General features: G+C 35.8%; 1 protein-coding gene across 1 annotated transcript in view; it reads left to right on the top strand.

Annotated features, from left to right (window-relative positions):
- HELZ (helicase with zinc finger) overlaps nucleotides 1-26,328 on the top strand; it is a 129,741-nt gene extending 103,413 nt beyond the window's left edge. Inside the window, 10 exon segments of the mRNA XM_070937734.1 lie at nucleotides 2,739-2,790; nucleotides 3,952-4,013; nucleotides 4,015-4,155; nucleotides 5,974-6,181; nucleotides 11,843-11,919; nucleotides 14,087-14,657; nucleotides 15,515-15,749; nucleotides 16,443-16,953; nucleotides 23,522-23,774; nucleotides 24,274-26,328. Coding sequence (XP_070793835.1) covers nucleotides 2,739-2,790; nucleotides 3,952-4,013; nucleotides 4,015-4,155; nucleotides 5,974-6,181; nucleotides 11,843-11,919; nucleotides 14,087-14,657; nucleotides 15,515-15,749; nucleotides 16,443-16,953; nucleotides 23,522-23,774; nucleotides 24,274-24,605 — 2,442 coding nt within the window. The 3' untranslated portion in view covers nucleotides 24,606-26,328.
- Nucleotides 26,329-26,757: the final 429 nt, after the last annotated feature.

The following is a 26,757-nucleotide window of genomic DNA, read 5'->3' as shown; positions in this document are numbered from 1 at the left end:
TTTACTAGCAAATTAAATGAGTCTCAAGAACTTGGTTTGGTGGGGTTGGAGATAAAAACAATAGCTATAACTCCTTTAAAGTGCCATATTCTATTGGGGAGTGCGTATGTATGTGTGTGTGAATTATTGTAATCAATAGTGATAGGTCTTGTAGAAAGATTAAGGAAACATTTATCTAACCCTAAATATTAGAAGAAGCAGAAATAGCCCCCAGCATTTTAAAATGTAATTTTTCTTTTGCAATGCATTTTAGAGACTCTATCTTTATAGAGTAACTAGTGAACCAGTTTGTTATTCTTTTTCATCCATGTTATTCATAGATCAATATTTATTCAGGCTTTCTAAACAGACTGATTAATGTGTTCAGACTGCTGGAAAACGGCGTAGACCTTTCCCCTGAGGAAGTAATGTTCTTAAGCATCAGTGAGTTTTAAAACTTGGTGCTTGACAGCATATTGAAAAATAGGCATTGGGAAAAATCACCATCTTTTGGTTTTCTCTTGTCTTCCTATTAGAGCTATATGGTAAACCTAGTAGATATTTACTAGGTAAGAAACAGTAGATCTTTGGAGAAAGAGTGCAAGATGTCCTAGGATAAGTAGGCAGCCCACAGTGTCCATGCCTTCTACTGAACATTGGGAGAGAGAACTGTAACTGTTTTAGATGAAACTGTAACTGGCCAGAGTGAAATAGTGTTTTCACATAAACAAGTTAGCCAGTTAGTTGTCACCTTGGATCAGCTTCTTTATAGTCTGTGGACTTTAACTTCCAGAATTCTGGGGGTTGAAGTCCACAGGTCATAAAGGGGCCATAGCCTTGGATCCTGCCTTGGATTATATTTCTCACTATATTTTTCTGTATATTTTTTCCACTATATTGCTGTATTGCACTTTGCTCCTCTGAAGGCCCTTCCATTCTAGATTGTATAGTTGGGAGCCTTGCCATTAAGAGGTTGACGGTGCTAACTTCATCTCGAAATTAGTACAAGTTATCTCCTGCATCTTCTGTTTGCCTACTCCAGGGGTGTCAAACTTGCGCCCCGTGGGCCAGATGTGTCACGCGCTGGCCACGCCTATGCCCGGTTTAGTGAAAGGGGGGGGAGTCACAATACGTCACGTGACAACACACGTTTGACACCCCTGGCCTACTCCAATGGTTTTGTGGTTAGCATTATTGTCTGGGTTAAGAAGCCAGAGCTTTAGTTAGCTGTCTCTTTTTTAGTCACATAAAGAACCCTCAGAAGGTAATCTTGATGTTGTGGGAAACATGCTTATATTTCTTGGGGCTGATTCAAATATCTTTCTCCAATGTTATATATAGTACTTTGCAGGAAAAAAGGAGAAGCCCTATGGAACTTGGAAAAATAGAAACTAATACTGGGAGATTCACAGAAGAAGCCAGTATCTCAGTTTAAACATACAATAAACTGAGATACTGATTTCTACTGTGAATCAACCATTATTAGTTTCCATTTTTCCAAGTTCCATAGGGCTTCTCCTTCTTTCTTGCAAAGTATTTATTCCTCTTACAAAAGTAGGAGGACAAGTTTGCTGATGGCAGTGCCACAGACACTGACTGTTTAAAACAGGATCTTGACAATGATATTCTAAGATAGCCTTTGGCGATGGCTATTGTTATATATTTTCCACAGTAAAATAGCTATGCTGTTAATTCTACTACTAGATAAGTATAAATTTGCAAGATTGCAATTTTATCTTGATTTTAAAATGACCTAGTGTACATGAGAGTATAGTTGAGACTGCCCGTAGATTCTTCACCCAAAATATCATATTTTTAGAATCAACCCAAGAATGATTGGCGTACTTGCAGCCTGCTCTTTTTTAAAATTAAAATAACAAGTTTTGTGAATGCCATTTGTTTTAATCTTGATTTGCTCAAGAGAAGATGATTAGATAGACAGACAGACAGACAGACAGACAGACAGACAGACAGGCATTGACTTCTTTTTTCAGTTTTCTATATGCCAGATTGGTGTATTGGTTGAGGCGCTGGACCAAATAGTAGGAGAAAACCTAATTTACAAGACGTATTATATGATCAAAGTTGATTTGCCATGTGTACATTTTCAGCTGTAGAGTGTAAAACACTCAGAATTGTAAAAATAACCAATATAACAAGGATAATACTTTCAGTGCAACTGTTCAATTATATAGTTCTTTCGTATATTATTACAAGGATTAGGTTAAGTTTGTTCCCTGCTGACTCTGAAATTGATCATATGGTATTTTCTACTGCATGTCTAAAATTATTGTAAGAATTGGGGGGTTTTATTTGCTTTTTATTTTGTTTCTGCATGGCGCTGTACAAGGTCCCCTCTTCTCCATTTAATATTCCCAACAGTCCCATTAATCAGAGGGCTAATGTTATCTTACAAGTATTTGAACATAGTGTGCATTTGTGTTGCACTGCAACATCTTATGTAATTAAACAAAAACAGTATTTGTGAAGCATTGCAATTAATAAGATGTAAACCTGACTCTGAGGCAGAGAAATCTTGGTTTGTGAAGGCTCACGAATTACTCTATATCCCCCTGTCCCGTGCCACAGGAATATCTTTTGGTTACTGAAAATATTATTATCTTCTGTAATTTTCTGGAAATGTATAGGCATGCATTCTATAATATTGGTAGTTCTGAAAACTTTCTTAACTTTCTTTGATGTTTATATCAGCTTTAAAGGTAGAATAATTTAACTCCTGGCCAATCTTTTTTTAATAGGTAAAAAGCCATCATCATAACCATAGTGACCATTTTCACACTGATGGAATTGGTAAGTATTTGGAAGAGGGTGCTTTTTTGTTTTTGTTTTTTTGAAAAAAATTGAGAAATAAGCATGTTTTTGCAATGAAACTAAATGTTTTCTAGGTAAAAATCATAGGCTATCAGAATCCATAGCCCTGTTTGGAGTCTGGACTTTCTTTATCTAAAATTATTGAGGGAAGCATAGGGAAGGGATCAAGAATGACCAAAAGAGTGATCCTATACTATTTAAATTTAGGAGCTCCTCTGATTTTGGGAAATAAAGTATTTAAAAACTTATAGACTTGATTTGATCCAAAGTTCAAGAGAATTCTAAATATAGGCAATAGACAAATATCTCTATTGTGGCCTTTGATCAGTCTTTACAGTAGGAAAAGAGAAATAATTTGGTACAGCAATTCATTATTATGGGAAAAAAGCAACACAACTATAAAACCACAGATTAGTTAGACATTTTGTGAAATTGTATGACGTGATGAAGATGTTTGGCCACCTGGCATGCAAATGCAAAGTTAGCATCACTTAAAAAGTAATGAACATAAAAGTTATCAGAATGGACCTCCAAATATAGAGATAATTGGGGAGATAAAACATGTCTTGAGGCATCATAAAGAGGACACTGTATGAGGACATACAGTGGTCAAGAGATTCTACCTCTCTAAATCCACAAGGGCAAAGTTTCTGTAAGTAAGGAGTCCCGTGAAATCTTCCCACCAGCTGAACTGAAGGGAAGACATCAAAGCAGGCTCTTTTGTATTTGCTTAGGCTTAGATTGTATAGATAATCTGCAGTAGTGCTCACAGCTATCTAACATTTGAGAATAGAATTCAAGAGCAGTGGTGATAGCATTTTGTTGATCAATGTCTTAGTTCTTTCTTTTATGATTAATTTGCCCTTCTCAAGGGTTAATTGGCCTAAATATACACCAGAGAATCCTAGACTGCAAAGTTCTATACAGGTTTGGTGCCAATGAGATTGGTAGTTGCCTGACAACAGCAGAGGCACCAGACTTGTAGGATCTATCAAAGATGACTGTGTGTAATTGATGCACTCAATGAATCTGGCCAGGCTATCATATGTTCCTGGCCACAGCTGCCGTGAAATAAACATCCTTTGAAGGCTGAGGAAAAAGTGAACGCTTGTAACTTTCACATTCATATTTTTTATGTAGTTCAGCCAACGGCTTCTGTCTTAATTGGAAATCCTGTCAGAGCGTATACCCCACCACCGCCACCCCCCTCCTCCTCCTGGGCCTCATCCTAACCTGGGGAAGTCTCCCAGTCCTGTACAACGGATAGATCCTCACACTGGGACAAGCATTCTTTATGTACCTGCTGTTTACGGAGGAAATATGGTCATGTCTGTGCCTTTACCTGTAAGTATTCATTGTTGCGTTAACAAAGCACCCTCCCTCCATCCCCCACTTACTCACAGAAAGTTGAAAATACTATTTTGCTTTTATCAGAAGAGCTATTTGCTAATAAAAGAAAAAAAGCCACTAAAATAAGTCTCCCAACTATTTAAATGTTTGACCTGTAACAATCCAGATAATGCCCAATGAACTTTGCGTGCTGAAATTCCAACCTGCCAAAGCATGCCATGTTTTCATTCGTGGCAAATGTACTTATCTGAAATATCAGTAACTTTAAATATTTTAAAGTTCTTTTACAAGACTACACTGTCTTGAAATATTTCAAAATGTGCCTGCAAAAAGATGAATATATATGAAAGAACTCAAAATGCAGGCATGAAAAAGTTCTGTACAAAAATGCATACATGGCTGGATGATAAAATGGAAGGGGGTAACTTTTTGTGATCAGGAAGTACTTTTTTTTCGTTTCCTGAACTGGAAAGCCATATCTATAGCATTTCTTAAAGAAGAGGAATCCGGATATTTTTAATCTATTTTAAACATTGTTAAGGAGTTGTGGCAGCTTGCCCATTTTGTAGGGATAGGGTTAAGCATAGTGGAAGACCTCAGAAGTGGACTAGTAGTAGTGTTTTGTAACTATTTCTTATAGCTTACAAAGAGGCTCTGCAATATTTCTTCCAGATTCTCCTCTCTTCTCCTCTCCTCTCTCCTGTATTTGCAAGGAGAGTGTAGTGGAGTATGACCTAGCTGGTACCGTGCTTTGAATTCAAATATTCCACTCCATTTCTTTTGCATGAATTTCTCCTTTGTTCTCATGTGAAAGTTAACCATCATGTGATCTTTGGCAGGCAGTTTCCTTTCCTTTTTTTTTTTTTTCTTTTACTCATACTTACAATTGGTTTCAAACACTAATTAGCATTGTAGTTCATTTTAATAAAAAGCGATAACACTTTTTGTGCAGTCTACAGGCATTTGTTTTGGGCTTCTTCAGGATCCACTGTAGCTTACTTATTTTTCAACAGGAAAATAAGAATAGTTCAACAACTGTACTTTTTCTAGTCTTGAAAATGTGACTTGTTTCTCTGAAAGATAAATAGATTTCAGTCAAAAAGATTTGCAGTTACTAAAATGAAATCTTTATCACAGTCACATAAAGCAGGTGTAACGAAAGCAGTGGCAACTTTAAAAAAATTACTCTGTTATCATCAGTAGAAATTCTCAAAGATTGAATGTCAAGGATCTTTTGGAGTCCATAATGTTTGATTTATCCTCAGACTTCAGTTTTTAACTCAGGAAACTGTCATAGAATTGAGTCATCAAAAGCTATGAAAACTTAATATTTTTATTGTTAACACTTTATATTTTTTCTTCCTTTTCCTTTTTATTCATTTCTTTTGCAAAAAATACAGAGTAATAAAATATGTCTATATTTGCATTTTTTTAAAAAAAATCTATTCTGAATTTGCGTGTTGATATAAACAGTTCATGTTCTTTTTCCAGACTAGGGTCTTCCAACTGTCCTATCACAAATTATCTGAGGGATTTTAGGTTGTATCCCATATTTATATTCAATATTATTTGTATATTTTTTACCATGTGTCATGTCTTTATTCTCACATCTTGATTCCCAAGAGATTTCTTCAGTTTGAAATTTACAACCATACTGTTTCTTACTCAAAATACCTGGTTCCTCTTGTTGAGTAATTTACTTATTTAGAGAAAACTGCTTAAACATTCTAATTTCATTGGTACTTTAGATGGCTTTTAACTGTTCAAATTAAAAATGTAAATGATACTAGGTTTTATATCTTTATTGCATAGGTACCATGGACAGGGTATCAGAGTAGATTTGCAGTTGATCCTCGAATCATTACTCATCAAACAGCCATGGCATATAATGTGAATCTTTTACAAGCACATGGACGTGGGTCCCCCATTCCCTATGGTCTTGGACATCATTCACCAGTTAGTATAGGACAACAGCAGCTTCATCATTCAGAGAAAGAACAACTTGAACTAAATCGAAACAGTGAGTTCAGTATCTCTTTTTCTTAAGAGAATAAAGTGAATAAAACTTTTGTTTTAAATTAAAACCTAACATTGATATGTCTGTTCTAAATGGTACTGAGAAATGTGTTTATGAAAATTGGCTTTTTTTATAAGGAATATATAATCAGTATATTTCATTTACTACCTAGTCAGTGGGATGTGGATAAAGGTTTATTGGTTGGTACAATAACCTCTAGAAGAAAAGTCATTAAACGGTAGGAGCATGCTTAGAGTAAAACTGGATTTTGGATGTTCTATTGGCATACTTTCCAAAACGTGCCCAAAGTGGCCTTACTCATAGGAGAGAGTGCTATATGTGGCACAAGTGCAACTCAGACTAAAAACAGCAGTAATAATTTATTAAAATTGTATGCCACTCAAATCTCAATGATTCTGCCTTACAACAATCAGAGAAATTATAATAAAGTCAATAAAATATAAAATATAAATATAAAAGATGGCAAACATAACAGATCAGATATTTCAAATCATATGTGGCTTTTTGGTTTATAAATGTCTTTTTGGAGACACTCAACTCCATTTAATGACTGCTTTCTCAGACTTTCTCTTTGACTCTTCTCGGTTTATCAGTTCTTGGTAGACGACCAAACTATCTCAGTGTTCTGGTTGGAGGTTACTTGCTTTAAACAATGATTCTCCTCTTTTATTCCTTCATTATGCTTCTCATTGCTGTTTGGATTCTCCATTGTTATTTCCTTCATGGAGGAGCACAGTGGTTGTAATATGCTGCTATTCTTCTATTCTGTTATTCAAGGAAATATTAAACTGGGTTTTCTGGGAAGAAGGCATGCAATATAGTTTTCCAGACAAAAGTCCTGGAAACTGCAATATCGTATGGATATTTCAGAGTCCTCCAGACACAGGTGCTGTCTTTTTCTTGTTGGAAAGCACATCAAGTGAGCAATAAATGAATGCAGAATATTCTCTGGTATTTTAAGAGAGCAGAATGGATTTTGCTATTACAGACATTCTTTGGGGCATCAGAAGCTCCTATATATCCAGCACTATCTCTATTATAGTAGATAATGCATTGATGTGAAAAATATATAAATTATCTTAGATAAAAATGAGAAATTGGACTCTATGCTTATGCTTGTAGCTTTATTACCTTTCAATCAGCAGGTTTCAGCTGAAATTGGAAAACAAATCCGACAGATCCATTAGGAAACAATAAGCATAGAATAAGCATAATCTCATTAGCATAAAATCTATTTCAGAGCAAGGCAGCTTTTTAATGCTGAAGGACTGACGACTGTATCAACACTGAAATTGCTCTGATTACATTTGTGCTGTTTGAGTGACTTTCCTTAAAGCTGTGCTGTTCAAAATCTGCCTCATTAACTGTTTGAAAAGCAGAGTAATTACTGTGTACAGTATTGAGTGCCAAGATGAATTTCCCAATATTGTAGATGTATGAGCTGTCACCTTACTATGCCAAATGATGATGTCCTTCAAAAGTTAATTGGATGCAAACTAGTTCACAGATATAGCCCTGAAAGAAACCTACTTATTTTATTCATGAAGGTTTGGGTAATTCCAGAAACAAATATGGCACCCCATCCTTAATTTCTGTTAAAACCCTGAGAAGTGGGAGAGCATGGCACATGCTAGAAATTCAGTTTCTAGGACTTTTAATAATGTAACTGAAAGAGAATAAAGAAAATGTTGTTAAATTCACTTAACATAATGTTCTGTCTCTGAAGAAAAATAGGATGATTGGACTTGCCTGTGAAAGGTGCGGATACTTTCAATTTATTATAAAATAACCTATTTTCACAAAAGCCAAATTCAATCATGTATTAACTTAATGTGTCATTAAGAAGGAAGACGAGCAATTAAACATTAAAGCTAGCTGTTCTTGTTGGTAGAAAATTACAGTATGAAGTCATTATTGAATGAAAGATAATTGGTCACAGCAAAAAGGAAAAGAAAACCCCTGAAGAAAAGACTTTGAGGAGCTTTTGTCTTTTAAGAGTTCTCTGACTTTTATCCTGATATGTATGTTGTGCTGCAACCTGCCTATCTTCAGTTATTTAATGGCTGCGTTTGGTCTTTAACAAAAAGGACCCAAGACTCTAACCCTAACCCTCACCATGAGGAATTTAGAACAGTTTTGCTGTTTTTGATAAAATTTGGCTCACATTATATGAGCCAAGATGGACAGTTAATCTTAACTAAAAGCACAACATATGGCGAGTAGTTGCCTTGTTTCAAATAAGCTACAGCTAAGGTTAACTCCAGCTGGTTGAGTTAATGAAAAACATAAAGGAGAACCCCAAAATCTGGGTGGCCCCAGCAAGAGGCATAGACAGGTGGCAGCTATGATGATTCCAGCTGCAATAAGCAGTGTTTTATCATTTTTCATAAATGTAGTTGTTTTAGCTATTCCAAGGGATACCACGGCCAAGAAACTAGCCCTTAGACAGATGGAATTCCTAAACACTCAAATTGATTCAACAATAGGGAAAAAACATACTGACCTTTTCTTTGCAGAAATTGGCTTGAAGAAATCGCCAGTTAAGCTTTCTTTAAAAATGTTATGTTCATCTAAGTTCTGTTTTTCTGAATTAGCTTTTTCTCAGGCAATGCTAATCCTAGGCCTAAAGCCGAGCTCTATAACAGAACTGCCCCAGACCTCCACATCAGTTACTACACTAATTATATTTCCTTTTGGTAGATGCAACATTATCCAGTCATTTGACAAAACAGGCAATAATTTTTATTGTGCAGGGGACCCAAATTTTAAGTCCTGCCCTAACCTAAACTATCAAGGTTAAAAATTCTGTCAGGGTAAATTCTAATAAAAAACATGGAATAATGAAAATCAGCAAGTATGTCATAGGATTAAAAAAAAAACCCTGAAAGTTGGATGGTTTGATATTTGTGTTAACTTTGTTCTTTTAGAAAACTATTGCATTTTAGGTCCTGTGCCTATTTTGAGAAGATGTAGGGCAAACTTCTAATTTACATCTCTACATCAGATAGTTAGGACTGCATTTCTAATGAGAGACTTTTTCAGACAATTACATGAGATTTGTCATTTGGAAAAGCAAGATGAGTGTTAGGCCTACACATGCTTGTGTGAGCCCTGGATTGAGTTTAGGAACAGAAGCTTTTAAAGTTTCCTATTAAAGGCATTCTGAAGTCTTTGGACAACAGTTTGATATGAAGTTATTTAGCAATAGCACTTAGACTTATATATCACTTCATAATGCTTTACAGCACTCTCTGAGGGGTTTACAGAGTCAGCATATTACCTTATTGCTAAGTTATTGGTCAGAAGATATGGGATATAATCATGTCAAAGTTGGCTTGTTGAAGTTTATTTGTGTTTGCATAATATATTTTCTTTGCTGTGTAGTAGTTATCTGATCAGCCACTCAACCTCAATCTCAGTATAGATGTTTTGATAGAAAAGCACATAATGTGCTTGCCATACCTTTGGCAGTTGCAAGTATGCAATTGAAAATTAGTAGTCCCCTACTTAAAAGAATTCATTTATTGACTGTTCAAAGTTACAACGTCCCTGAAAAAAGTGACCGATGACTATTTTTCACACTTAGACCGTTGCAGCATCCCCATGGTCACATGATCAACATTCAGATGTTTGGCAACTGACTCATGTTTATGATGGTTGCAGTGTCCCAGGATCATGTGATCACTTTTTGCAATCTTCTGACAAGCAAAATCAACGAGGAAGCCAGATTTACTTAACAACCATATTACTAATTTAACAGCTGTAGTGAATCACTTAACTGGAAAGAAAGGTTGTAAAATGGGGCAAAATTCATACAAATGTTTCACTTAGCAACAAAAATTTGGGGCTCAATTGTGCTCATAAGTCAAGTAGCATAAAATACCTGTATAGCTGCTTATTCCTTTAAAAGAAGGGCTGAGAGAATGGCGATTCATAATTACCTTAAACTTGTGAATTCTGCAAGTTTTAATACAGAGTTAGGTAAAGCAAAATATTTTCATATTCATTCACTGCTGAACTTTTCCGTGTTCTATAACATATTGCACAAATATACATTCATTTCTGAAGATAATTCTCTTAGTCTGACATTTTGAAGATGAACGAATATATCATCATTCATTATCAATATCACATAATGTATCCTGACTGAAGAATAAGAAACAAATGTCATTTGTATGAAATTTTCATAGCTGCTTATTATTTCAGAGGTTAAGTTTTAAAATACCCTTTTGTGAGTAAGCCACACAAATTATACCTTCCTATTCTGGCAGCATTTTAAATTTATCTTTATCCGCTGGGGAATGTTTCTGGTTTTATCATTCCATAGTTTTCTGTGGAAATGACTAGAAAATGAATAAAGACATTTATCTTTGAGAGGAGGGTCAGAAAATATCTCAGTAGTGAATCTGATGAAGTATCCAGTTGATCGTGTGTCTTTGCTTCATAATAGATCTGGCTCATTGATGATTTTCTAGTTACCTTCCTAAATTCAAGATTTAAATTTGGAGCTTTATTTTCCTGTTTTATTTTCCTATGTAGATAACAGGACCCAAAAGACTTTGCACTCCTTTGGATTATCTAAGAGTAGATTATAAATTAGTAATTGGTAATTATCCAGAACTGCTTTGGTCGTCTTCAGTCAAGTAGTTCAGGAACAGGAAGTAGATTAAATTTATTTGATCATCTCTTTCATAGTATATTAAGTAATGTTCTGTACTTGATCTAAAGAAAGAACATTGCAGGCTTGAATCAGCAGTGGTATTTGATTGATCAAATTGCAGTGTAATAAATTGAGACATGAAATGCTTATTTTCTACTCCTTTCTTGTGATCATACCACTAATCACAATTAGCTATAATATTACAACTGAATGAAGAACCATGTTAATGACTTCCCAGGAAGCTATTGCATAGAAATCAATTTTAAATCATGGCTTCATTCTCTGGGTTTTGCCCGTGGTTTCTTAGTTTATAAGTAACCGAAAGATCACAGTTTATCTCCTATTGAGCAAAGATTGTTGTACTTTAAAAAGCTCTTGTCTGTTTTTAATTGTTGAGTACAAATTCGGTTATATAGTCTGGGTAACTGTAAAAATGAATATTATTTATATGGCTATATCTGAGAACAACAATAAATTTTTGCTTCTAATTTGTATGTTTCTTTTATTGTTGATCACAGCTGATAGATAAATATATTTTTTAGATTCGCATTTACTCTTTTACTTTTTTTTTTAACTTATTACCTTAAATTGGTTTCCTGCACTATTTTTTCACCTGTATACTATCTTATACATAGGTATTCTTGTTTTATACAGTAATTTTAAGGTAGTTCAATTGATTGTCAATTTGGAATTATTTTTAGAAGCTGGAAATATTATTTACTAAAATAAATTATTTAAATTAAGTGAAAAAATATTAATAAAGTAATATCATAAAAATATTTTCTTTTTCTTAACCATCTAATATTTGTCCCTTTGCTCTAAATTTTAAACAATAATATTTTAAATATGATCATCAATGTAAGATTGAAAACACTGATATTTCACATTTCTAGGTTTAATAACTTTCAACTGGGATTTTGGTGGGGTATAATTTAAGTTGAATATTAAAAATGAATTTTATATGAGGTTTCTATATTATTTAGGCAAAAATGAACCTGGTGCTGGACCTGAAATCAGTAAAATTCGGACACCTGAGAAAAACTCTTTAGAAGCCAAACAGGTATGCGCATTATTATTTTTTCCTCCTGTGTGATGCCCATGAAACATGGATAATGTAGGTATTGTAAAAATATGGACAACCCAAAAAGAATCAAGATGCAGAATAACTAAGCCCACAGCAATAATGACTATACCTAAATAAAAATAAGTAAAGATCACTCTGTCACTACATAATACAATTCAAATTGTAACACAAAAAAGAAAATGTATTTGTCAAGGCACCATTCAGAGTATAACAAGCTCGCTTCAGTTGGATCCCAGAGAATAACAGCAATTCCTCCCATTTACCTTGTCTCCCTCCCCATTTCATTTTGCTTCCAATGACCTTGAAGCCCCATAATATTATTATTTTGGAACATTTTGGAGATCAGATATATTAGAGGGAAAATACAATTATTTGTGCAGACTCACCTAAGCAATAGTATTAGGAGAAATAATATGGTGAGGTAGTCAACATTTTGGGTTGTTTACAGTAGATAAGAGACTATTCCTAGTAATCAAAGTGAGTACAGGTAATCCTCAACATGCAACCATTCATTTAGTGACTAAAGTTACAATGACACTGAGAAAAGTGACTTATAATCATTTTTCATACTTATGACCATTGCAGCATCCCCATGGTCACGTGATTAAAATTTGGATGCTTGGCAACTGGCTCATATTTATGACAGTTGCAGTATCCCAAAGTCATGTGTTCAGCTTTTGTGACCTTCTAACAAGCAAAGCCAATGGAGAAGCCAGATTCACTTAACAATTGCAGTCTTACTAACTTAACAGCTGCAGTAATTCGTTTAAGAACTGTGGCAAGAAACGTCGTAAACTGGAGCAAAATTCAGTTAACAAACATCTCACTTTGCAATTGAAATGTTAGGCTCAATCGAGGACAACCTGTAATGCCAGTACTACAATTAATCCATTTCAGGAAATTTTGAGAATTTATTTCAGTAATATTGAATTCAGTAGGGTTTTTTGTTTTTGTTTTTGTTTTTTGTTGTTGTTTTTATACAGTCTGTCTTTCTAGACTATTCATAATAAAAAAAGCTTGATAGTCAATGCTTTAGCAAAAGCTCAATAGCACTTAATATTCTTTTGAGATATATTTTTTAAAAAGGGAGTATGATCATCAAAGCAAAATGAGTTTTGACTCATTAGCCTATCAGTGCTTATTCATTTAATGAATCTGATCTGTTCACGGGTGATCAAAGTCTATACAAGTTTGGGGTTTTAGGATCATGGTATTATACATCGTTGTGGCAAAGTATTTGCATGGTTTTATGTTATTCAATTTGAAAACTATGAATCATGCAGGAGGAACACATGGGTACAGATATTAGATAATTTCAACATTTTAATTTAATTTAATTTTAAAATCTGCATTTGGATAAAAATTTAAAATTAGCTTCTGGTCGTTGTCCCATTCCCAGTGCTCTCACCCCTTTAAGGAGGAATATTAGGAGGAGTTAATGGGTCAACAAGTCATCAGTAAGAGGGTGATGGAAAGACCCAAAGCAAAGTGAAATAAGGAGTGGCATTTGCATTACATTGATGTTTTTCTTTAGAAGTGAAAAATTTTAAAAGCTTTATATGGTTCTCTCCCTTTTACTAAATTACTATGATAATTAGGAAGAAGTGAGTAATTAATTTTTTCTGTAATATTTTCTAAAATGGTTTTCAGTAATGAGATCTTAATATTCAGTTTAACAATAGAAATATGAGACCACAAAACTTAGTGCTTCTGTATCTTGTAATAATAGCAATAGCACTTAGACTTATATACCGCTCCACAGTTCTTTTAAAGCCTCTCTTAAGTGGTTTTACAGAGTCAGCATACTGCCCCCCCCCAACAATCTGGGTCTTCATAAAATAGTTTTAAAATTATATTTTGTATACAGCATGTAAAATTTAAAAATTCATATGACATATTTTATAGTAGATTTATATTCATTGGTAAACTATGTTTTCAATTAAGCATATGTTAAAGGAGAATATGTATCTAAGCTTTACAATAGTTTTTCTTCATTCTGGATCTTGTTTTTCCCACCTTCTTTATATATCACATGCTTGAGTTGGTGTTAAAATAATTTGCTGTGTACTTTCATTGCTTAGGGGGGATTTTGTTGTATTCTTAAACGACTTTTAACTCAAATAATTTGTGTAATTTCCTCCAGGTTGACTTAGAAGCAAATCCCCAAAATAGAAGCCCTGAATCGCGTTCCAGTTCTTCTTATCCTAATTCTAAATTTCACCGCAAAGATAATCTTAACCCCAGGCAGCTGAACATTCACCTCACTCCTCCCCAAGCCCAGTACGCTGTTCCTAGCCGCCCCTTCCAGCACTTAGCCCAAATTTCAAGGCATCCATATCCTGTGCCACCGCAACCGAACCTCTTAAGTCAACAGCAGAATCATTTGTCTGAACAACATAACCAAATGCCTCCTCCGCAGAGCCAGATAGTCCAGCAACACAATCATTTAAATCAGCAGCCGCAACCAGCATCTTCACAGCTCTCTCCTGCCTTTCCAACTGGCCCCAACCAGTCTTTCTTTAAAAATCCGGTTCCACATAGACCTCATTCCCCTGGTACAGACACTTCGGTTTTAGAACAGCTCCCTCCATCTGTGCTGCAAGATGTCAGTAGCCCCCTGAGACCCATTGCACAGCCTAACCTCATGATGCCATCCCATTTGAACCACTTCATTGAAGAGAATCCTCCAGGAGTGTCTGTGGGAGAACCATTAGGTAGGTAACCATGGCTACAGTCTAGGGGGTTTAAATTGGAGCAGTCTTGCTTAGGTAAAGAGGAGGTGTGTCACGCAAAGAATCATTTTTGGCATATTGTATGTTTGGTGTTTTACAGCCATTGTATAGTATTGAAATCCTTTCGGTTTTTGTTTTGCTGATTGAACAAAAATAACTGTTTATTTTTCATTGTTCGGAGAACTGAAGGTCATTTAGTCCACAGCCTTTAACCATGTCACTTCTGCAAGCATTCTTCCTTAATTATCCCATTCTCAGACTATGTGCTATTTTGGGTGTAATGATCTCGGTTTCCTAAACTACAGTAAAAGTTAGGCGTGAGCATTGTGTTCATGTTCTACTCCTAACCCTGTTGTGCCTTCTTATGCAAGCTTTAGTGGCTTGATTTTGGCTACATTATTTCCTTATTGTGTCTTAAAATGGAGCTGCAATCTAATATCAGTTTACTAACCAGGATCTTAAAGAAAGATGAAATCATGGCAGCTAATCTTCCTTAGATGTAAATAAGGGATAAAACCTCTTCAAGACTAACATTCATTTCAGGATTTAAAAAAAAGAGGCAATAAAGTATAATGGTGTGTTTCTTTCAAGTTATTTTTGAAACTGACATTAAATACAGTAAGTTTTCATTTCGATATATGGATCCTAGCTGCTGAAACATTTTTTGGGAGGATAGCACAATTTTAGCAAGGAATGCTAATGCTTGATAGTTTCTCTATGCACATGTGTGTGTGTAAAAAAAATGCAGTTTTTAAGCACAAAGCTCTTAAATATAGAAGCTGGGTAATTATTCTCTCCCTCTTGTCTCATCCTCCTCCCCTCCCCCCTGCCTTTTACAGATCGTATTCATGGAAATTTAGCTTTGGAAACCTTAAGGCAACAGCAAGCAAGACTACAGCAATGGAATGAGCATAACGCCTATCTCAGTCAGGGCAATATTTCTTATTCTCATCATCACCACCCTCACTTATCCCACCTTTCTCAGCAGTCCATGGGACTGCATCAACAGCCAGTCAGGGCAAACTGGAAACTTGCCAACAATATTGAAGACGAAACGGAGGCAACATATTCAAGGTAATTATCATTTGGTAGGAATTACACAACTGCAGATGGAATATTTTTACTTCCCTTAAAATGCTGGGGTTTGGGGTTGTTTTCTTTTGCCATCGTGTGTATATCTCACATGTAGTGTGAAAACTTTGATCTAATGGAATCTCATTTCTTGGATTCAGCAGATCAGACTTCTCCCTGGATTCCCCTTCCCAAATATGTCTGGGCGAGGGAGTTAAATTTATGTTAATTTTAACTGTTTGCATCAATTTATGTTATTGGCAAAATGCCATCATTACACAAATGATGTAAATAGCCACAAATGACATTTTGTGATTTAATGGGTACTTAGGACTAATATCCCATTTGGATTGTTAAATCCAGGTTTCGGTATCTGTTGTTTTGTTTTGTTTTTATTTTTATTTTTTTTTGTTGCTTACATTTCTGGTTGATCATTTAGTATATTTACAGATGCTAATAATTTTTTTAATGAGTATACACACACACACACACATCTCTCTTTCCTAACATTTATAATTATAAAAACTCTATAAATTAATTTATAATTTTACTCTGGCGATATCTACCTTCGCTGAAGTTTATGCACAGCCTGGATAACGGCGCTTTAAAAGAATGTGTGTTGTCCTTCTTGTAATATTACTTGTTAATTGGAGGGTGTTTTATCTCACTTGAGCAATCATTATCTCATTAATCCAGATTCCAGGATTTGCTTCGAGAGCTCTCCCACCGTGATCAAACTGAAAACAGGGACCTCGTTGAAATGCCGCCACCTCAATCAAGACTTTTGCAATATAGACAAGTGCAGCCCAGAAGTCCACCAGCACTCCTCTCTCCTACATGCAACTCAAACCACAGTGGCCACTTTCCTAATTTCTCTGAGAGTAGAGACCTTGAGATCTCTAACAATCCAGCATTTCAGCAGCATTTGCCTCAAATGTACAATCCCCCTTTCTCAGTGCCATCTGAACACCTGACCCCACCTTCCTTGAAATACCTGCAGCCAGATGGATCATGGACCTATGCTAATTTACACCAGAGTCATCTCATGGGGCAAGGCTTTCATTATGGTATACCTCCATTGCCTCATAGATCACAACCGAACCCTTTTATACAAATACAAAATCATCAGCACGCAGTTGGTCAGGAACCATTTCACCCCCTCACTTCACGAGCAGTATCTGCTTCTTCTCTGCATAGCTTAGAAGAGGTAGGTAGTCTGTGGGGGGCGGGGGGGGAGTTGTATACTTGTGTCTTTTGCCCTGGCGCCCAGTTAAATTTAATTGTATTGAAGGCAGTGGCAAATCATTTTTGTAGTGTTGGCAAAAAAAAAAAAAATTGCGAAGAAGTGTCCACAGAGTCAGCAGGAGTTGAACTTCACTTGGAAAAATCTTTATATTTATTTTGACCTATATAGGTAGTCCTTAACATTCGTTTAGTGACTGTTCAAAATTACAAGGGCACTGAAAAAAGTGACATGACCATTTTTCTCACGATCACATGATATGGTCACATGATCAAAATTCAGGTGCTTGGCAACTGGCATGTATATATGATAGTTGCAGTGTCCTGGGGTCACATGATCACCTTTTGCGGCCTGCTGACAAGCAAAGTCAATGGGAAGCCAGACTTACTTAACAACCATGTTACTAACCTAAGAGCTACAGTGATTCACTTAACAACTGTGGCAAGAAAGGTCACAAAATGGGGCAAAATTCACTTAACAAATGTCTTGCTTGGCAATGAAAATGTTGGGCTCAATTGTGGTCATAAGTCGAGGATTACCTGTAATGAGGAGTTCTGGTTAATGATAGCATATACAAGCTGGGGAAAATGGGGCTGGTCATTCTGGTAGTGACTTTGGGCAAAGTTCTATATGTTATTGTTGCTGCTACTGCTGCTTCACTGGAACTGGTTGAGTATCAGGTGTTACTGCTTTTTATGCCATTTACCAGATGGGCAAGTTATTTTGAGATACTGAAAATCCAATTTTAGCAATCTAATTTTATTTCTTTTTAAAGTGGTGATTTTGGATATGCTTCTGAATGATAAATTGAGTGTCCAATTTTTTCAAGGGAGCCAGTTTGGTATTATAAGTTAAAGCAGTTGAAACTGGGAGATTGTAAATTCTAGTCTCCCTGTTTTAGGCATTAAAGCCAACTGGGTGACTTAGGGCCTGTCACTCCTTCTCACTCTTAGGAAGGCACTGACAAAATAATTCTGGAAACATGGCCAAGAAAACTGTGGGGACAAAACCTGTCCACATAGTTACCAGGAGTCAAAACTTAATTATAGTTGCTTATACATGAACCTTAGATCTCTGTTTTTTCCACCCCTTAGTGGGGTATCTAGCATTTGCCCAAAAATAGGCAAAGCTGGGCAAAAGAGCAAAATAACTACAGTAAGCCCTATTAATTTTATGTTTTTTAAAAACACAGCCAGAGACTAGGAATTATTGTTTGACAGACATTGGAACGAACATCCAGTAAAATATTTGATTTATGTTTAGTGGGACTCTGAAAATGGTAATGGAAATGTTGCAGATCTTTAATAGTGTTTTTTCTTCTAAAATTCAAAATTCTTTGGATTGTTTTTTTTTAGCAGAATCAGTTGAAAGGTCACTTTTTAAAGGGAAAGACAAAGCTTTGTTGTTTTATTCATCGATACCATAAAGATGAAAGATTTCGAATAAATGTATTATTTAAATGGGTAACTGAGGAAAAAATAGACGTAATTAGCTTTTACTATATTTCACTATAGAACTATAAATATTAGAAAATAGCATGGTTTAACTAATCTGAATATTTGTTCCAATACCAATTTTATAATACCTGTTAACCCTTAACACATTTGCGGTGCTATTTTGTTTCATTCAATAACACAATAGCAATAACAATTCAATAACACATTCAATAACAATCCATCTTATATCAAGGAACCAGTCAGTTATTTCTCCTTCTCTACTTTTGGAAGCCATGTCTTTAGTGTAGGACAGGCATTAGCGGTAGAAGGCCATCTTAAAACGTAGGTGACATTTTTCTTTTGTATTTTAAAATATGATGATATAATGGAAGAAGAAAAGAAAGGAGATAGCTAAGAAAAAGCCGATTGTTGAGAAAGTGCCAGCTGGGCTGGAAGGAGGGATCAAGCAAGGGCCTAGTTTGGAGTCATTGCGCAGCTGCAAGCAGCATAAGCTTGACCCCTCCTTCCAGTTTAGCTGGCACTTTCCCAACACAGATACAGATAGATATCATTGGGAGCCTCTCGCTCCCACCTCCTGAAGATACTATGATTGATGGAATAGAATAGAATAACCAAGTTGGAAGGGACCTTGGAGCTCTTCTAGTGCAACCCACTGTTCAGGCAGGAAACCCTATAGTATATAGGCTGTTTTCGCCCTCTGCAGATGCATAGAGAGAATCTGGAGCCAGGTAAGAAAGAAAAACAGGCCTTCCCCACGCCCCCCCACCGGCCCTCCGGAGGCAGGAAACAGCCTGTTTCCCTACTTCTGGTAGGCCCAGAAGGCCCGAAAATCAGTTGGTCAGCGCACATGCACGTCAGAGCTGATATGGCTACGCGTGCCACCTGTGGCATGCGTGCCACAGGTTCACCATCACGGCCCTATACCATTTCAGACAAATGGTTGTCCAATCGCTTCTTTAAAACTTCCAGTGTTGGAGCATTCACAACTTCTGGAGGCAAGATGTTCCACTGATTAATTGTTCTAATTCTAATTAATTGGTGTTGAAGACAGCTGAGAGACCAAGAAAGACCAAGAGAGTTGCATTCCCTCAGCTTGGCCCAGGAGCATGTCATCTATAAGAATGATCAATGGCCTCAGTTCCATATCCAAGCCTGAGGGTGAGCTGAAGGGAATAATCTAAACAGATTTTGATGGGAGCGAAAGTGATCCAAACATATTTGCCTTCCATTCTGAAAACCTCTATTCTGTTAAGAAAATTAGCAGCACTTGCCCGCAGGACAAAAGACAATGGCACTTTTATTTGTAAACTTCCAGGATTAGCAGACACTTAGCGCTGTTTACCATGCTATGTCCTTACTGCCTTAGAGTATTTTAATACAAGCTTTGAATGCATTTTTTTTTGTTCACAGATATGCTTTAATCATAGTGGGACTGTGCAAACAAAGGAGAGGAAATTATAGCAACAGTAGCAGAGGGAGCATCTTGATGAGCTTTAGTGGTTGGGAGATCTATTAACAGTAATTCAGAACAAGGCTAGATATAAAGATGCAAGATATTTATGAGTTATAGGCAATTGATAAAGGCCCTGAGAAATGTACACAATTTCAAATGGTATACTTGTGGCCAGGTTTAAGGACAATCTTATTTAAACACCATCTCAGAGAATCTCTTCAGTAGCAGGAGAAATGCATCCACAGTAGGGATGCATTTGATTAATGGTGGGAAAACAGGGAGGGAAATTCAAGGAAGAAAAGGGAAGAAAACATGAAGACAGCTTTCTCTTTTTTTCTGAAATCCAAGAGTGCTTTCAAGCAGTGCTTCTTTTTAAAGCTACAATAACATGAATAAAATCTAACATAATTTAACAGAGAAAGTTTATATTTCTGTATTTTCTTTACTCTATATCATTTCCTTCTATTTGGATAGTTCCTTCCCAAGGCTTTTAATAATATTCACAAGGCAGACAGTTGCCATGAACTGAAAGATAGGAAAGAATTACAAATAACGCAACATTCTTTTTCTTGATTAAGAAGTTTGCCCTTCTATCAGCAAACCTCTTTGATTTTTCTGTTCAACCATGAACCTGGCAGATTCACTGCTATTATTATCTCAAGGTTAGCTTCCTTGCTTTCTCATTTATCAACTCCTCATTGAAACTCTGGGCAAGCGTAGAAATAGACCCTTACCAGCCAAGATGGATGGGCTTTCTATTAACCAGTCAAGATGGATGGGCTTTCTGTTCCTGGGTAGCAGATATACAGACTTCCTGTTTCAGGGTTGCTGGTATCAACCAGGCATAGCTAGGTTGCATTTTCACTGACTTGAGGGCATATGAGCCCCTTTTGAAGCTGACAGTAATTGGTAGATGGAGGGGGCATTTTTCATACAAGGGAAATCATGTGAAAACTAAGGCTAATCAGGAAGAGAAACGGCCTAGGTTTTCTCATCTTTATTTGGGAATATATAAATATTCTCTCAATGTGCTATTAGATCAGTTACTGTTCTGAAGGGAATTAGACAAGGCTTGGCATTTAAACAGAAATAATTTTTTTAGAAATTAGAATCCTGCGTTTGCTGTATATCTTTAAGTTGTCAGATTGGGTGTTCTCTACACCAGGACTCCTATGCAAGGGACTTGTAAAAGGAGGGGCACAGAAACAAAGAAAGTAATTTTATAAATGGAAATCTGTTGGTTGGGAAACACTTTAGTCTGGGAAGTCTTAACTCTGTCATGCTGAGATAAGCCAAATCCTCTAGAGAAAAATAGAGAGAGTAAGATAGTTTTAAAACAGTTCCAACTGTGTTTAACATGGGAATTTGGTTTAAAATGGGAATTTAGTGAACTGGAACCCATAGAGTGGTGTGAAATTAGAAAAGCAAGTTGTGTCAAAGTAGTTTCCTGAACTTCTGCCACAAAGACAAACTTTCTATCCCAGGAGGAGAAGTGCTGGACAGCCTAAATAGCAAGCAACTGCTATATTATGAGTGGTTCAGTCAGGAACTATTACCTATCAGATTGGGCACAAACAAATAACCAATCAGAGATCGGAGACCACTAACCTGTACCAATTGGAAGACAAAATTCCCGGCTATAAAAGCAGAAACTCATTCAGTTTCTGCTTAGGTGCCTGTGGTCTATGTAGCAGATCTCTTTGCCTCTGAGAAGGCCAGCCACAATTTTCCACAAAATGTCAGAAAATCTGTTCACTAGATTTTGGCCACTAAACTCTGAAGCCCAACACCAGTACATATTAGGCATGAAATCCAATTCGGTGACTTTGGCTCAGTCTTGCTCTCTCAGTGCAACCCACCTCGGAGGATTGTTTATCTGGAGAAAGTAGGAGGAGGAAGGATATATTAAGCAGGTTTGCCACCTTGAGTTATTTGTTTTTAAAAAAGGGATAAATAAATAAGATGCCTCCTTTCTAAATGGATCCAATGAAAATACTCACAATAGGCTTATTCTAATTTTAGTACCACCAGTGCTTGAATAGGCTGTAGGAACAGATACTTGGTGCTTAATGAATAAGACAGAATGCTAACTGAGAAACACACTAGGAATAAGCTTTCTATATTAGAAGTAGGAACTATTGGCTGTTTCCTAAAATACTGTAGTATTTTCCCCCTTGAATCTTGAATCTACTGATTTAAGCCTGGTACAAAAGTACTTCAAATTTTGGAATTCTAAACCCAGCAAGCGAGTGAAGTTCGACACTCACATCACAATCTTGGATACACCACACTTCCTTCCTTTCAGTCATGTAATTTGGCGATAATGATGGGGCATTGTTTTGTTACTACTATTGTTAATAATAGGAGAAATTCTAATTGACTATAAAGTACCAAAATACCTATTTATTCAGATAAATCCGTTGTTTGTTGCTGTTTCCATCTATTCCAACACCATTCTATTAACAGTATATTTTCCTTATGGGATATCCACCAGTGTTTTGAAAAAATGATTAGTAAAATGAAGAACCATACTTGTTTGTCTTTCTAAATAGTAATAAACATCTATGTGTTCTCACTTCTTACCTCATCCACAAAGAAAAAAAAATAGCATCAATTGAGCTTCTTCTTTAACAAATAATATGTGTTTGTGTTTCTGTGTTATATTCTATTCAACTTCTTTGCAGTTTTGGTAGTGTTCTTAAAATAATGAATTATGAGTTGTTGCTCTTTTCAGTGAAACTTGCATAATGATGGCATTTCTTAATTCCTGGTTGTATTCATTAAGTATAACCATTAAAATATTCAGGGTAATGCACCTAAATATAAAAATAACATTTTGCATATTATGATAACATGGTTCTAAGCACATGCAGAGAGCTTTTTGTGACCCTAGATTGTATCTGCAGTTTTTGAATCCAAATATATTCTCCTCAAACTTCTTCCCCTCCTTTCCTTTGTTGTCTTTATTTTATTTGTTTTATCTCTGGTAGAACAGAGCAATAGTTCAAAAAGAAAAGAAGAGAAAAGGCTTGGTGTAAACATAACATGTATCGCAAAACAGGTTTATATAGACTGTGTGTTATGGACAACCTAAACTTTATTTTCAGGGGATGAATTACACCAATATTATGAGTCAGTGGTATCAGAAAAGGACAAATTACAGCTGGCAAATATTTCATATAATTGCCCTGCAGAGGAAATTTTGTAGAAGACAAGCTTAGATATAAACAACATACAATAACTAAAAGTTCAAAGTGAAAAATTAGGAATCAGAAGGGACTTCTAAAGAGATAAAGTCAGTAGCACCATGTAATACAATTAACTGTTATGAAAGAAGGCTGGATCTGAAATTACTTTAAAAAGTGATTTAATTCTTTCAATAATATTATATATATGTAATTATACAGATATATAAAAATGGGAGAGTTTTGAGTGCAATATTTATCTCCCTATTCTCATAACAGGATGGTGAATGTGAAGAATAGGATGTGTTAGTGAATAAAATCACACCAAGTAAAATATACATGTTTATTTTGAGGGCAGTTTCAGAATATGCGTATTGATACTCAGATGGGATATTTAATACAGACCTGTCTGCAAGTGATTGTCTTCTTTCATGCAGTATGAACCAAGAGGACCTGGCAGGCCATTGTACCAAAGAAGAATGTCATCTAGTTCAACCCAGGCTTGTTCTGAAGGTTTAAATACTCCTCCAGATAATGTTGGACAGTGTCAAGAGCTTCAGGACCAGAGTAACCCCTCCTCTTTCAATTATTCACCCCCCGAATGGTGGGTCAACTCTTCTTCATCAGCCCCCTATCAGAACATTCCATGCAACGGATCCAACAGAGCAATCCCACCAAGAGAACAGTTAGGTGAGTGAGTGTTACTTTCTTGTCCCTTTAAACCAGGGGTGGGCATCTGTGGCCCCTTTAATCATGATGCTGACTCAGGAATTCTGGGAGTTGAAGTCACAAAATCTTGAGGTGTGTATGCTATGTATCCTTGTTTGCTCATTTACTCATTCTGATTGTGCATGGTTAGAGTACACCAATGATGTGTTTTTAATCTTGGCCTTAAAGTGCAGTATATTCTTAAACTATTTTGGCTATCTTTATAAAACCAACTGAATAACAATTTCAATAGGCTTTGTAAAGATCGCCCAAATTCTTTCAAATTAAAATGTCTTACAGGATTTGACAAATTCCTGCAGACTTGTATTCAGGTTTTAAGTAATGCTCTTTGTATATCTTTGGGAACGGAAACCTGAGAAGTAGCTTTCCAATCTGTTTGTGATCAGTTAAAGTTAAAATGGCGGTGGTCGTGGCCATGGTGGTTGTGATGATGATGATGATGATGTTCTTTTCTTTCTAGTTCCTCCGAAGACTATCAAATCCCCCGAGGAACAGATGAAGGTTGAAAACATCCCGTTGTCCAGTTCTTTTAACTACAATGTACTCCAGCATCTGGGCCAGTTCCCACCCCTCATGCCCAACAAGCAGATTGTGGAATCCAACAGCAACAGCCAGCCCAATGCTGGGTTGAACAAACCTGCCATGTCCTACGCAAGTGCTCTGAGGGCTCCTCCCAAGCCCAGACCCCCTCCTGAGCAGGCAAAAAAGAATAGTGATCCCTTGTCTCTGTTTCAGGAACTTAGCCTAGGTAGTTCATCAGGTAGCAATGGCTTCTACTCCTATTTTAAATAATCAGACTATTTTTGTAGAGACATTTTAATTTTTATTTCTGTGAGTAGATTTAAAATAGCTGGGGCTGCACCTGCAGGCACCATCGTTTCTCTCTGTTTATATTAGTAAATATATTTTGGTTTAATGGCTTTGCTGCTAGACTTGAAGCTAATTCTTTTTAAATTATATTCCACTATTTTACTTTCTTTTTGATGTGGGTCAGAAGTTTGAGAAAAAAAAATCCCTAGAAAAAAAAAACTTTTAAAAATTATGTAACTTTATCTATGTGTTGCATTAAAGCTAGCAGCTGAAAAGTTAACTGTGCAACTTTAAAAAAAATATATAAACATTAAAAAAAAAGTTGTCTAAATTGTATTTAAAAATGTAAGTAGCATTTACATTTATTCAATAACATTTAGCATACTGTGCTGGGTTTCTGTACCAGAAATGGCCAGTTAATGTACAAATGTATGTTATGTCTGCTTAAATTGTTTATTTTTTTTTTTAAATAAAGATGCAGCATCTTATATTTACATTCAGTTTTATCAGATTTCTGTGAAGGGATGCTGCATTCTAAGACTTTTATAGTTTTAGAATCTGTATGATGTGGTTATAGTAATTTCCTTTCTAGGATGAAGTGAAGGCCTTTGCTGCAGACCCAGATACTACTCTTTTGCAATTAAACAAAAAATTAGTGGTCAACCTAAAGATGAACAATTCATGTTGTTGTTTTTTTGACAAGCTACTCATTCAGCTTGTTGGAGGGATTAATTTAATAGGTTTTTAAACAGAAATCATGAATTGACAAAAATTGATATATTGGGTGCTTAGTAGTTGAATAGCTATTTTAAAAAAATCCAATTGAATGAACTTAAGAAAAATAATTGAATCCCCCTCCCAACTATGCACGTTAAATGTTTGTAATTTAGTTTCTTCCCCTCTGATTTTTCCAGTGGTATGAGTATTGTGCCACTTTAAGGGTTTTTCTTCTTTTTTCCATCAAAAGATTTTGGTACATGATTTGATGTTTACCTTAAATGTGACATTATCCACAAATATTCAAATATTTTGCTAACTGTTTTGTTTGAGGAACTTCATTAAAGAAGATTTTTATGTTTGCCAAAGCTGTATCCAAATTAATCCCAGCCTTGGGGAAGAAGAGTTGTGGGGAAGGTTTGGGGAAGCAGTATGAATGACGTGGTTATTTATATTCTTGTATCTTCTGTCAAGGCCTTTTGCCACTATATATTGAAAGAAAAATCTATAAAAGACTGTACAGCAATATGTTACAAAATTTGGGGGAAGAATTAGGGTAACCTTTACCTTTACGATTTTGGTCTTGTACACTGTTCATACTTTTGAAAGAAATCTTTTTTAACTTCAACGGAGGCATGGTCTCCTTTACACTTGAAAAGATCTCTTTGATCAGGGACAATTAATTTTTATCAACTATTTATTTTGATTTCCCATTATAAGCGATATTTTCAAAAATATAGTTTTAAAGTTTCTTCCCACGACTGTTTAAAACTGGGCTTCATTTACAGGGATGTTTGTTTTTGCTTTGTCGAGCTACTGTATTTGCTGCTGTATCAAATCTAATATTTGCTTTGGTTTCAGTCCCTTCATACCTGTTGGATTTTATACGTTGTGATGGTGACATCTCGGTTTGACTGAAATCTGTGTCACTTTTTTCTTATTGATTTCAGATAACTAAGGAACTTTCTATAAAAGATATGCATACTAACTTAATGTGCTGCAATATTTTAATGGCTGCTGGGCTCAGAAATGGGTGAAGCTAAATAAAGCTGTTATAAAACCAAACAAAATGAAAGCAGAAGATTCTGCTCAATTTTATTTAGTACCCCGAGGACTCATTCAGGATGTAAGAATGAAGTTAGTCAGATCATTCTGTCCTCAGTTGACATAAACCAGGATTTAATTAGTCCCACTTAAATATCTGAAGTTATTTCTGTTGATTCTCTGTCCTGCCCTGACTATCACTGATGAATGTTGAGGACAATTGACCTACTGAAGAATAAATAGGAACACGTAGAAAGGTATAGTAGTTGGTTGCTTATAGCACAAATACATACACTTTCAATTTAGCACTCTGAAATCACAGAGTTCAAATTCACACACTTAATAGTCTTATTATTCCCTTCACCTGGACTGA

The sequence above is a fragment of the Pituophis catenifer genome, unplaced genomic scaffold (assembly GCF_029215685.1).
Source record: "Pituophis catenifer annectens isolate HBS135680 unplaced genomic scaffold, rPitCat1.0.hap2 SCAF_2, whole genome shotgun sequence".
In the NCBI taxonomy this organism is placed as follows: domain Eukaryota; kingdom Metazoa; phylum Chordata; class Lepidosauria; order Squamata; family Colubridae; genus Pituophis; species Pituophis catenifer.
Note: the sequence above shows the minus strand (reverse complement) of the source record. Positions and strands in the feature narration are given on the sequence as shown.